We start from the raw sequence: 13,305 nt of genomic DNA, 5'->3' as shown, positions 1-13,305 counted from the left end.
TCATAACAAATAAAAGATTTTTGTACACTAACTTACTAGTGCTTGAAATTTGAATTAGTTTAGATTTTAGGGGTACTAAGGCTAAAAGGACATCGCACAAAATGTTACTTATGTCTTATTATATCATATAACCTGTAATAATAATTCATTCTAACATGACATCTAGTATGTCTAAAAGCTGAGACACACTTTTCCGCTCTGAAGCTTCCCTTGTGATATGAATCCAGCATGGTCCTGGTTTTGAGTTGCATGTGGACAGTCTACTCCAGCAGGTCTCTGCCCACAACTTGTTCCTCAATAAAAGGAAGGCCACAGATCTTCAGCCTGACCTTTTGGGATGACACTGGAACAGAAACAAAGCAATTAAGTTACGCAAGAAATCTCCTTCCTTGGACATTTAAAGGCTTCGAGCAGGCGTGTCAAACTCATTATTTTTCACTGGCCTGATTTACAGCCCAGTGGTGCTTTGTTGGTAAGTCACAATATAAATGCCGGTTCATTCTAATTTGATTTAAAGTAATTAATATTAATAAACTCGGTCTTAGTAGAGAAGTAAAAGATCCTTCTGAAAATGTCCAAAACACATAGATAGTCAGAGTTGTGGGATTTTTTCCGCACATTCACTTTAAGGTTTACAGTTTTTACCCATCGAGGGACAAAAACATGCAGCGTATATGAATTTAGATCAGGCCTGTGAACCTTATGTTTGATGTTTGACACCCCTGGAGCTCATTTCTAAGCGTATTAGAAATAAACCATGAATGATTAGCATGTTTTCATGTTGACTGTATGTTGCTGCTATGTCTTCCCCAGATGTTTCCCAGTAACCACCTTGTTATGCTTGTTTCACAACACAGCAGGATAAAGGAGAGGAGGCATCAGGGGGGCTCCAGGGCCCCACCGCCCCCGCGCCTCTTAACAACCCCCCTCCCCCCAGTCGCTCCACTCACCGCTGGCATGTCTTCGCACGGCACTGGCTCCGCCAGACCCGCCGTCGGACCAGCGGGGTCCTCCCGGTAACTACCATAACAAGTAGAAACATCTGATCACTAGTACACTGATTCAAACACACACTAGACTAGACACTAAAATAGATGTTTAATATTCTAAGGTGGATGACAAAGTCGGGAGCAATTATGGTAAAAAACAGTTCCTGTGTAGAAAATCTCACTTAAGTAATAAGATCAGTAAATTGTTCACAATATTTAGTTTTAAATTCAAAAATCTCAACACAAGTAAAGGTTTATGTAAAGATATTTGCCATTTTTGGCACCGGTAATTATGGTTATGATATTTTTTTAAACATAAATTGTGTTAAATTATAATAATAATAATAAAAATAATAAATTTTATTTATGAGCGCCTTTCAAGTCACCCAAGGACACTTTACAATAGGATAAAACACTTAGTAAAACAATGGCAGAATAAGAACAATAAAATAAAAGCACAAGATAAAATGAACAAACAGTGGATTCACAGTGAATATGCAGATTTGAACAGATGAGTTTTGAGTTGGGATTTAAACTGGGGGAGAGAACCAATGTTTCTTATTTCTGGGGGCAGAGAGTTCCACAGCCTGGGAGCAGAGCAGCTGAAAGCTCTGCTTCCCATGGTGGTGAGGCGGAAGGAAGGTACAGCAAGCTGGATAGAAGAAGAAGAACAAAGTGAACGGGCAGAACAGGTGGTGGTTAACAGGTCAGAAAGGTAAGGAGGAGCGAGGTTATGAATGGCCTTGAAGGTGAGCAGAAGAAGTTTGAAAATTATCCGGAATTTCACAGGGAGCCAGTGAAGTTCCTGAAGAACAGGGGTGATGTGCTGGTAGGAGGGGGTTCTGGTGATAATGCGAGCAGCAGAGTTCTGAACCAGTTGAAGCTTATGGAGGGATTTTTGGGGGAGACCATGCAAAAGAGAATTGCAGTGGTCAATACGGGAGGTAACAAGACTATGGACAAGAATGGACGTAGACTGGGTGGAAAGAGAAGGAAGCAATCTATTAATGTTACGTAGATGGAAGTAGGCAGAACGGGTGAGATTATTGATGTGAGATTTATAGGAAAGTGAACTGTCTAGGATGACACCAAGGCTCTTAACCTGAGGAGAAGGGAAAACTGTGGAGTTATCGATGGTGAGTGAGAAATGGTTTGCCTTCAAAAGGTTGGATTTGGTGCCAATAAGGAGGATCTCAGTTTTATCCTCATTGAGCTTTAGAAAATTAGAGCTAAACCAGGATTTTAACTCGGATAGACATTCTGTAAGGGAAGAAGGTGGGAGGGAGGAATCAGGTTTGCAAGAGAGATATAACTGGGTGTCATCAGCAAATTGTCATTGTCACTATAGAAGAATGTAGCATTTAGTATCAGTATTAGCATGACAGTAGCTAGCATGACAGTTGTAGTGACGCATTGTAAACTTCTTGTCAGATTCAGAGTCAAACTCTATAAACAAACAAAAACTAGGTCCAATGACCGAGCATCAGTTTTTTCTCTTTCACCAAATGAATAAACAATAAAACTGAAGCGTTGTTACCATACGTAGTTTGTTATATCCAGTGTTGGGACTAACGCGTTATTAAGTAACGCGTTACAGTAACTACGTTATTATTGTGGTAACGAGCACGGTAACTAGTTATTATGCCAAAATCAGGAACGCGTTACTCGTTACTGGGATTTAGATAGGGTCGTTACTCGTTACTTCGTGTGGTGGCTATGGCGGAGCTTCCACAGATTCAGTAACATTAGCAAGTGGTGGAGGCCAGCAGGTGGATGAAGGAAAAGGGACGCAGAAGGAAAAGAGACCCGAGGCGGCCGCCGGTCCAAGTGTGAACTGAACTTCAGGTAAGAAGTTATGACCTGCAGTCTCTCTGGGTCAGATATGAACCAAGTTTAGGTGGAGTTTATTTTCGTTATTCTGACTTTTTCCGTACTGCATACTAGCTAGCATGACGGAGTTTCTATACAGCTGGGTGGGTGCTATGAAGTTAATGATGTTTAACTTTATTTTGTTCATAAGTTATTAGAGTTGCCAACCGTCCCGTCTGGTATTCAGAGAAAATATTACGCGTTTCTTATTGAGGTGAAAAGGAACAGTTTGTCCCGGACTTCAGCTACAATGAAAAAGGCACAAAGCTGGAGTTATTCTGTGTCTTTGCTGCACAGCTGCCTCTTCTTCTCTCATTCTCCCCCCTCCCTCTCCCGTTTCTACTTCAATCATGAAAACTGATCAGTGATCAGCTGATCGTCTTTTCTCTCTTGTTTGTTTATCGCCCACTTTGTGCCGAAAGAGGAAACCAGCGGATGTCGCGCTAAACAACAGCAGCACGTTTAAGCTTGATCAGCTGTTGTTAGAATTTATTTAATATTAATTTCTAGTATCAGCTGATGTTTGCTGGAGCCACAGCTGTAAAGCTGCTGGTCATGATATGGTTTGGTTATCTGGTGAGAGGGAAACATGAAGATGAAACCAGGAGATGTCCTTACTGGATCATCAGAGCTGAACAGGTGATGGAGAAACAGGTTTACCTTTTAGGTGACATGAATGAGTTGAAGGGAAGTTATGAACTGTTTCTGAGAGACAAATAACACCAGGATCCTTTTCTAAGTAGCTGACAGCTGGTAACTGTGCAGGGGCGGGTCTAGCAAAGTGTTGCCAGGGGGGCAGGTAGGGCATTAACAGGGAAAGGGGGGCACAAAGAAATACTTTTCTTTCTTATTCTCATTTAAAATGTCTCGCTTTTAAAAAATAATTATCTGAATCTTACAACAAACGATTGATAGATTGATGCATATATACCATCAAAACAGTGTACATCACTGTCACAACAGTGTTTGTTTTCATTCAAAGGCTTTATGATTTTTCCTATAATGGTGGGCCGGTCTCTAGTCAAAATGCCCGGGATGATTTTTTTGTCCCAGTCCAGCTCTGTATGCAGCTCATCTGCAGTCTGGTGTTGCCTACATCTTCCTATTCGGAAGGCAGAATTTCCGAGTTCTGAGTACAATCGAAAGCACCACGACTGCAGTTTTTGTGTTGGATGTAAAAGGCGCAGATGACACTGTGACGTAGGCTAGAATCATGGCAGCGGTCAATGACGGTCCAGGCGTGGGATTTCTCTCGTGGAAATATGCACGTTATCATATCCTTTCTATTGGTAGGTGGCACAGTGCACTTGTGGCAAGTAAGCAAGCTAGAAGACTGGCAAAGTTATGGAAGCAACACATTAACAAGAGAATTCTGAGTAAAACCAAAGTTACTTTCCCTAGTAACTAGTTACTTTGAAAGTAACGAGTAACTTGAAGTAACTGAGTTACTTTTGAGAGAAGTAACTAGTAATGTAACTAAGTTACTATTTTAAAGTAACTTACCCAACACTGGTTATATCACATAAAAATATTATATCATATATCAATATAATCATATTACAAGAAAAAAGTAAAAAATGTGTCAAAAAAACAACCGACCTGGAAACTACCACAGCTTTGCAAATTAGCCTTTAACTCTGATCAAATGTAATTTTTTAGACTTCCAATTTTATTTTTCAATGTTTTATTCTTAAATGTTAAATATTTTAAATGTGTTAACAGCTGCAGAAGAAACATGTTTGGTTTGCAGTGCATATTTTCCTTTATACGTCAAATACTTTCACAATAAAATCCCCATATCTTACTCTTATATATAATCTATAAAACCACTTGCAACACACAAACCTGTGACTAGGCCTACTATCTTGTAGAGTATTATTTATGCTGCTTTATACTTGTTGCCTCAATGACAACATTGTTTCCCCTCTCCGTTCTAAGATCAGACTTTATCACATCATTCCTCAGATCTTTCTCTACCTGATTAATTATACATAGTCCTGCATTTCAACAAAAATATCTGGCGGGGAAGAAAAGAAAACCCCTAAAAATGAAGGCAAACATTCACTAAACCAGCTACTGACAGCGAGTCAGAGATGCCGGCAAAGAACCACAACATCTCCACAACAGCGTCACTATGCAGCCTTACAGAGTACACAGTCTGTGGGGATCACCTGCAGTAAAGGAAGCCTTACACCATCTCTAAGAGTTCATCCCTATTGGTTTCCATGAGCAGTGTGTTTGTGATCTTCCTTTTCCCTGAACTGAGATGCAGCACATCCCCTACTCTGCTGGGGATGGGAGTAATAAGAAAGAGAAGAGTGCCACCTGCTGGTCCGACCACCGTACTATCATCACTAACATTTTCCATCTGAGAACAATGCATGAAATCTGCGGGGACCGAAGTTGCCCTTTACGTTTCTGTGTCACCCTCACACCTTCACCTTCTCTAACAACCACACAGTTAGCTCATTCTGTTCTGCTGGGCAACTTCAGGTCCCGCTGTTTTTAGTGACATCTTTCTTTCTTTTTAGGTGTGTCCCTGATCTGACTCTGAGTGCCACTCCTTTCCTTTTTTTCAGTATTCATTACTAATTACTTAAACTTCTATCATCCCTTATTCCAGCACTTTTTCTTTTGACTATGCATATGTGCAGATTCCATTTTTAATGTTGTCATATTTTCTTTCAGAAATGTTTCCAGAATCCCTCATATAAACTCACAACCTAAGACTCAAACTGTGCATGTTTAATAACAAAGCAGTGTGAAGACCATCTGTGTGATGTTCTGATTGGTGTCTAACCTCATGTGCATGCACTCACTTTTTTTTTTTTTACCGGATTTCCAGATGTTCCTGCTCTGCTTTAAGCTTTCCAAAAGCAGCAGAGCAAGAATAAGTGATACATTCCAAAATAACACAGGTTAGGATGGGTGAAGTCACCGTTGTCATGACAAATGGCAACAAAATCCTTTTAAATGTTACTCCTAATCATGTGTTATTTTATTACACATTAGGATGCATTTATTTATGACAGAAAAGAAAAAAGCTTTTTATAAATACATCTGCTCTCAAACGATGGGCTCACTGTGTTTATTTGTGTCTTAAAACAAACATCAGTTTAGCTGAGCACTGAAACGTGATGAACTGTGGGATACTGTGGGACATAAATCAAGTGTCTGCCTGTATTTAAAACTGTGCACGTGTGTGATACTAATGACATCATTATGAAATTTAAAAAAGTAAAAATTCCTTAATAAATGGCTAAAAATGTACATTTAAATAGCTATTCCCATTCTGATATAGCGTGCTTTCCAGTTAATATGTATGTCTCTAGATTGGACGCTGCCAGTGGAGGTAGGTCAGACATGACTAGAACCCCACCTGGATGCTTCCTTGGTGAGGTGTTTAGGGAATGGGAGGAGATCCCGGGGCAGACCTAACACATGCTGAGGGCTGAGGGTGGCACAATCTCTGCCTAGGTCGCTGCCTCTATGGCCCAGACCCCAATAAACACCAAAAAGATTGATTTTCTTATGTTACTTTTATGGAGCCGGATCAGTAGTTGTTGGGTTGTCCATTAAAACAGTGGTTTCACTGTAATATCAAAAAATATTGTCTGTTTGGACATATTTACTTGCTTTTATTAGTTCGTATACCATCATAATAGCATTTTAGTTTTCTACCATTAACATAATGTTAATTAACATACCATTAACAGTATGTTTTATGATACTCGCCGTTTTTTGAGCTTGAAATGTCATTTTAACTTGTTACCATCAGGAATATAAAAAATATCACTTTAATATCAAAAGTGTTTTTTTTTTTTAAAGTAGCATCATATCCTGGGATGATTTTTTTAATGGATATTAATATTATATTCTGCTTAATATTTTGTATTGTCGACTTAAACCTGTACATGTGTTACCATAACTTCAGCAGCAAGTACTTTTTAAATTAAATTTTACTCTGGATGAGAGTCACTTGATTGAAATCTCAAACCGTGTCTCAGTGCACGTGTGAGCGTTGTTTTAAGACTTTAGAAAAGGTGAGCCCATCCTTTCAACTGTCAGTCGAGACCAGGTTCCCTAAAAAGTGAGCCCCTCGTGCAAGATTAAAAAATATCGACTGTCTGATTAATAATTTGTCTGGCAGAGCTGGAACGCTTTGACTGTCACAGCTGTCACGTTGACTCAAACCAGCTTGTCATCAATCAGTCTCTGAATTTGATTTGATTTTTTTTATTTTTGGCAGTGAAGGTGTCAGACTGGCCCAGAGGACGTGACTCATTTCACCGCTGAGGCCAGACGACAAAAGTGTTATTTTTATGCCTCGATCATTTACCTCAGCGTTACAGCTGCACACGCTGCTGAAGTGGCTCCTGTCAAGGGGATCTGGCTGTTTACTTCTTTTTTTTAAAAAAATCACCATTCTCCATCACTTTTTCTTTTCTTACTGCGGATTTGTTCCCAGTTTCCCACATGCGCTTTAATAAATCATCTTTGTTGAATGGGAATGCACATTACAGCACTAACCGCACACGCAGACGTTTGATAGACTGCAAACTATTAACTAGATGTAAAGTAAGAACACTTTTTTATCAGTGTTTATCTAGTATTGCATTGCATCAAGTATACTGTGGCTCAGGAATCAAAATGAAAAATAGTCAGTGCTGGAAAGAAAGCCTGCATTTCAGATTCTGCTGATTTTTACTGCTCTCTGCAGCACTGTCCTGTGTGTGTGGACGCAGGCGTCTTCAGTTTATTGTTTCCCTCTTTCTTTCTCAATAAGCAACATTTACGTTGTATGTAAAATATCAAATTGGGCATCCAAAATGGTACATTCATAAAGAAGAAGCACGATAACCACGAAATCAAAGCTGTGGTTTTATCCGGTTCTGTAATTTTACACAGTTCTTGAAGATTAATTCAGTTATTTCCGCATACAGTTTTAATGATATAATAATTCTATCTATCAAGAAGTTATTAAGCAATAACCAGATGAATGCAGAAACAGGTGACTGCAGAGAGGAGTTAAACACTGTGCTGATTTGCAGCTTCAGGTTGTCTTGCCCTCTGTTGAATCCATTCGGACTGTTGTGTAAAAACACATGTATATTTAGAGTCACAGAAATTACCATAATGACTGTAAAAGTCACAGACAGTACAGTGCATTTTGTGTGCTGTACTGCTGACGTGCCTCTGGGAAACTGTGTTGTTGTGTGTCTGTGGTTTGGACCTACAGTGCACAGTCTGTGCTGCTCTTCAGTTCCAACAGTGCATGTGTGAGGAATATTTCTTTGTGTGACTTCAGACTACTTCTTCTTCCAGTTTTAATTCTTTCTCTCTCTCTCTGTCTGTTATGTCTGCTTGTCTCTCTCTGCAGGATAGCTGTGAACAGCTGATGCCACCAGGTGACTGGAAGGTATGAGTAGATGTGTGAGAGAGGAAGCTCGACTTTCTCTCTCCGTTACCTTTTTTATCATGTGTTTTGTGGCCTTTTCATCTTTCTTTGTTATTACTTTGTGTCAGCTTACTTGGGTAAACAGTGATGTCTTCCTGAATCAAATGATCCCTTCAAGAGGGAGATGACAATGAAGTATGGAAGTGCCTTCTGGACACTGGCACCAATATATTGCTAAATATTGAAAAAAATCAAATGTATATTGAGCAGTATTGGAACTACTTAGAAGCTACATCTGGCGATGTAGTGTGCTTCTTGCTTGGACTGATCTTTTTCTCCTAATCCTGCTAAGTACTGTAAATCCACACTCAAACACACTGCTGCTTGTAAAACTTTTCAAGCTAACCCTTGTTGAAATCTCCCAATTCTTTTAATCTTTGGGCTGAAGGAAGGACAATACTCGGTGTATAAATGCTCAATCAACAATCATTTATTTCCATACAATTCAACAATCAGAGCATTACAGCGTCCGGACGGGAGAGATGCTTGCAGAGGGTCAACAGCATGTCTCAAAATGGTAGCAACTTTCACAGACTTTTATAGCTAGTAACAGCCCCCCTCCTTGTCATAAAAGCTGCATCTTCACATGTTTTCTAATTCTTAGCGAGCCTGGCTCCTGACCTTGCCTCCCTGTCTTTCTGTGTGAAGTAGGAAGGGGGTTAAGGAATGTGGTTTTATCTCTTCTGCCCAGACACCTAGTCTACTTCACATGATTCAGCAATAAAACATTTCAAGAAAACAGTGTAAGACATTCACAGCTGATCAAGGATACAGAGTAATGCACACTTTATCTAATGAACTACAAAATGATTATGTTTCTTTTATTCAAGAGTATAATAGAGACTAAACTACATACATAGCACACCATCAGAACTAAAGGATAATATATGGCCTACATCTGTTAACCTAATTTACTACATTGACTACTGGTCATAAAATGGCATCTGTTTAACTACTAGTCTCAACACCCTCTCTGTCCTTATGGCCAGTGCAATAGCTCAGTAGTTAGCACTAGGTTTGAATGCAGGCCAGAGTGGGACCCTTCTGTGTGTGTTCTCTATATACTGGCACTGATTAATTCTCCCTGGACCAAGGCTTGCAGGTTCGAGTTGGTCCCCTGACACCTTATGATAGCTGCTAATTGCTCCTAATTCAGTAAATGAGTTTCCATATGGGGATCAGCAAAGAATATCTTATCCTCCTTCAACTCAGCCTGCTTCCTTGTGCAACCTTTGCTCTTAAATATTTGTGTCATTGGTGCTGACTTGGTTTAGCTGAGTAGTTTAGCTCTTAAAATGTGGCCTTGAATATATAAGTTACATTTTGGCTACTTGGTACATAGAACACAGAGCTGACCATAAAGAGGCATCACAGTGTCACAAACATCAAGTAAACAAATGTCTTTTATTTGCAACATATAGAATAACTGCTGTTATCTAAATTTGCACATTTTATGACCTGCATCACATTTGAAGTATTATCATTCCCGGAACGTTTAATTAAACTTTTATTTATACATGTAGTCCCATTGAGACTCAGAGAATACACATTAAAACACAGGAGGGAAGCAAAAGCTAGAATTACAACAGAGCCAACAATAAATCAATAAAACAAACTCACAACGAGGGCTTTTCACAGCAAAAACGACTTTGTCATCAACTTGACTATGAGTTGCTGGGCCATGATTTTTAACTGGACCCAGCTAATTAGCTAATAACACCTGAATAAACCTTCATGAACTGTTACATAATCTGGTGAATAAGCCTTGAGTGGAGCTTCACACTTCACCTCTGCTGGTTTATTTTAATCAAACGTGTGCTGAGCGTCAGACGTTTCACAGAACACGTCTGCTTTACACTTCCACCTGATGCTTCAGATGATAACGCTGCATTTTAAAGGTTTCTGCCTCACTTATAAAAGTCATTCTTTTCCACGTGATGTGCGATTTCTGTGAAAGTCTGTGTACGATGGGTAGGGTAGGGAAAGTTTTTACTACTTCCTCCATGATCCATCGTGATTGCTCAACTGATAAAGGAGCTCTCACACAGCTTTCTAGTGGTGACACAAAGTACGTCATTATTTTTAAAACATCAGCATTGATACTGGACTGTATGAACATGTGTGTGATCTAAAGATGAAAATGATTTTTAAAGGACTTTACAGTTTGTTATAAAACAGTTTGACTTCAACAAAAATATGAGTGACAGAATTCAGCATCTAAGATCAAAAGGAAAGCCCCGAAGTAGAGCAAGCCAGGAAAGGCCTCGACCCACTACACGCAGTAGATGTGGGGCAGAAAAACTTGTTGCAGTTCTTTGGCATCTCGTTTTGTGGTTTAGTGTTTTTGTGGTCTGTTTGGATCCTTGTCGGTTCACGTTTTAACTGTTTAAAGTCATTTTATGGCTGCTTTTGTGCTGTTGTTGGGTTTCTTTTTGTGTTTTTTTGTAGTAGTTTTGCATCCCTTTGCGATTTGTTTGCATAATGCAAACGATCTGCATTATATTGTTTAATTACAGCGCTCATTAATGTAATGGAGGCACATAGTGGCAGCTGATGGGCTGACTCTAATTACAAAACCCCAAGTCTTTCACATTCACAGCTCTGACTGCAGAAACACTGCTAATACACATGTTGTTTTAAATAAGCTTAGTTAATTATTCCCTGAGTAAAAGGAGCTTAAAAGCTTTATTTAAACAGGCTGTCGCAGTGAGATCTTTTTTTTCTCAAGCGATAACTGTGCACGGTTTCACAAAAGACAAAATATACAGATGTTCAGAACTTCTTGCGCCTCTTCTTGTTCTTTGTGCTGCTCCCTTTAGGGGACAGGACTGTCTCACCAACCCTCTGCTTCTCACTACATTTATCAATCTTATCTGTCATCTTCCTCTTTTCCTCCTGCCTGGCAGCTCTGTATTCACTGTCCAATATATCCACTATCCCTCCACTGCAAATGCCCAAAACAGTTTAAAGCATCTAATATCCAAGTGAAATAAAATAATGTTGCTTCAATCTGTTTATACGCAGCAAACATTTGAACTCCTTTTCTCCAGTTTCAGAGTGAACATGTTAAGAGGTACAGCTAGTATTACTGAATCCTTAGAGTTAGCTGTAACTTTTGATAGAAGACTCGGAGACACATATTTGTGGTTTTGCCTTATAGAATTCAGCATCTCCGTGCTGGGGAAATAGGTTTTGCAGCTGTTTGAGCTACTGTATTTTAATATAACCAGTGATCAGCTGTAACCCAGGAATCTACAGCCATAAATAAACACCATCTCTTCATCAACAGTTCTAATTTTACGATCGTAAGGTGTTTGGAGATGGACGATGAGCTAAAAAAATCTCTGCTGAATTTGTGAAAATGTGCAGTTGGTTTGATCAGAGTATCGAACAAAGCTTTGCCGGATGAGAGATTCCTGAAATGTGCCAAAAGCAGACTTTAGAATTGTAGGGAAGAGTCACTGGGATTTAAATTACTGTCATTTATGTACAAATGCAGATTATGGTTTTAATAGTAAACAAAATATCAGCGGGCATCTACTCCTTTTTGTCCAAGAAACAATTACAGTGCGTAGGCTGCTGTGAAATCACAATGTGCCATTTTTATTTTTGCACACAAACTAACAGTGGACACTGCGTCTGTAGTCACACAGTAAAGCTGCTCGTATTAAAGGGACGGAAATTTCAAAACGTTATTTTGGTCTATCGGGCTACGGTGTGAATAAGCTGTTGTTCTCTTTACAAATAAAAGATTGCATCATAAAAATTCTTCTAGCTGTTGGTAAAAGGAACATTTTCTTCCAGAGGACTGAGGTTTAATCCCAGTTGGTAACATTTTCTTTCTGTTCCCTTTGAGGCTTTTTTCATGTTCACTCACTCTTTGGTTAGGTCGAGGTACTAAAAGTAAGTGTACAAAAACATCATGATTTATATGTTTTGTATTAAAAAAAATTTTTTTCTTTTCCTCTAAAGCTGGCAGACTGATTGACTGTAGACCTAATATAGGCGTATAAGAACTGACTGGGTTAAAATTTACATTCATCACATGATGTGAAAACATCAGTTTATTGTGAAATTTTTGGTAGAAATGCTCATAGACATTCAGATGATTATAGATCAGCACCAAATTTAAATTATGATCTGAAAAAAGACGTGAGGAATCAGAATAGTTGTGCCTGCGTGGGCCTACGAATTGCTGCTGAGATAAAAATGTTTGACATTTAATGAGCAACATATTGTATTTCATTCCTGCGTTTGAATCCGTTTCTGCGTTGATTTTCCCATTGCTGCTCCTCGAAAGCTTGATGGCAGAGACTGTATGTTTAACGCAGACAGCATGATGCAGACTCAGCAGGGAGAGAGTTAATCTCCAGCAGGAAGGGAAAGGGGGGACAAAGTAAAAGAGAAAGGATGGGAAAGCAAAGAGTGGTGTTTACAGTTACTAAGTCAGCATGTCGAGCGCTCTCTCTCAACAGGAAAGGGGGATAGAGTGGGAAAGAAAAGAAGGCAGAAAGGGAGAGGAAAGAGGGAGAACTGAGAGACAGGACTAAATGCAGGGCTGCTAAATGAGAGCGCAGAGAGAAGAGGGGGAGGGTCTGCAGCCAGCTCGATAGTCACTCAGACACCATCCCAGCCATGAGAACATGCACGTATCCCTCGCTCTCTCCACCTTAGCATGCTTCCCTCAAAATGGAGAAATACAGCAACTGTACACAGTATTATTCATTAAAGATAAAGACTGATAACACCAACGATCCTGTTACAGAGCAATACCCTGCAGGGAAACATCAGGTACTAACATTCATGTGGATGTGACTTCGACACGTACCACACGTACTTCAGCAATGTTGCTGAGCATGCACGATTCCATCTATAACAAAAGCTACTCTGAGCTCCGGCAAGCTCTCACAGCAGGACACCACACTTCATCCACAGAGACCTAAAACTGCAGCTCGCAGGATCCAAATATTCTGCTGACAGTGTCCCAGG

The 13,305-nt window shown here is 39.6% G+C and overlaps 1 protein-coding gene across 3 annotated transcripts in view; it reads left to right on the top strand.

Annotated features, from left to right (window-relative positions):
* Nucleotides 1–13,305, top strand: part of ndrg4 (NDRG family member 4) — a 69,808-nt gene that overhangs the window by 36,967 nt on the left and 19,536 nt on the right. For 2 of the 3 annotated variants that reach the window (XM_085414887.1, XM_085414890.1), the window contains exons 3-4: nt 858–1,016; nt 8,239–8,277. In XM_085414887.1, coding sequence (XP_085271013.1) covers nt 858–1,016; nt 8,239–8,277 — 198 coding nt within the window. The remainder of the gene's footprint in view (nt 1–857; nt 1,017–8,238; nt 8,278–13,305) is intronic. The other variant, XM_085414888.1, reaches the window with a different exon arrangement.

This window comes from Rhamphochromis longiceps, linkage group LG7 (genome assembly GCF_057381845.1).
Source record: "Rhamphochromis longiceps isolate RC_006_pf linkage group LG7, R_longiceps_female_GT1.1, whole genome shotgun sequence".
Taxonomy (NCBI): Eukaryota; Metazoa; Chordata; class Actinopteri; order Cichliformes; family Cichlidae; genus Rhamphochromis; species Rhamphochromis longiceps.
The sequence above is the reverse complement of the archived record's forward strand: the minus strand, read 5'-3'. Positions and strand labels throughout refer to the sequence as shown.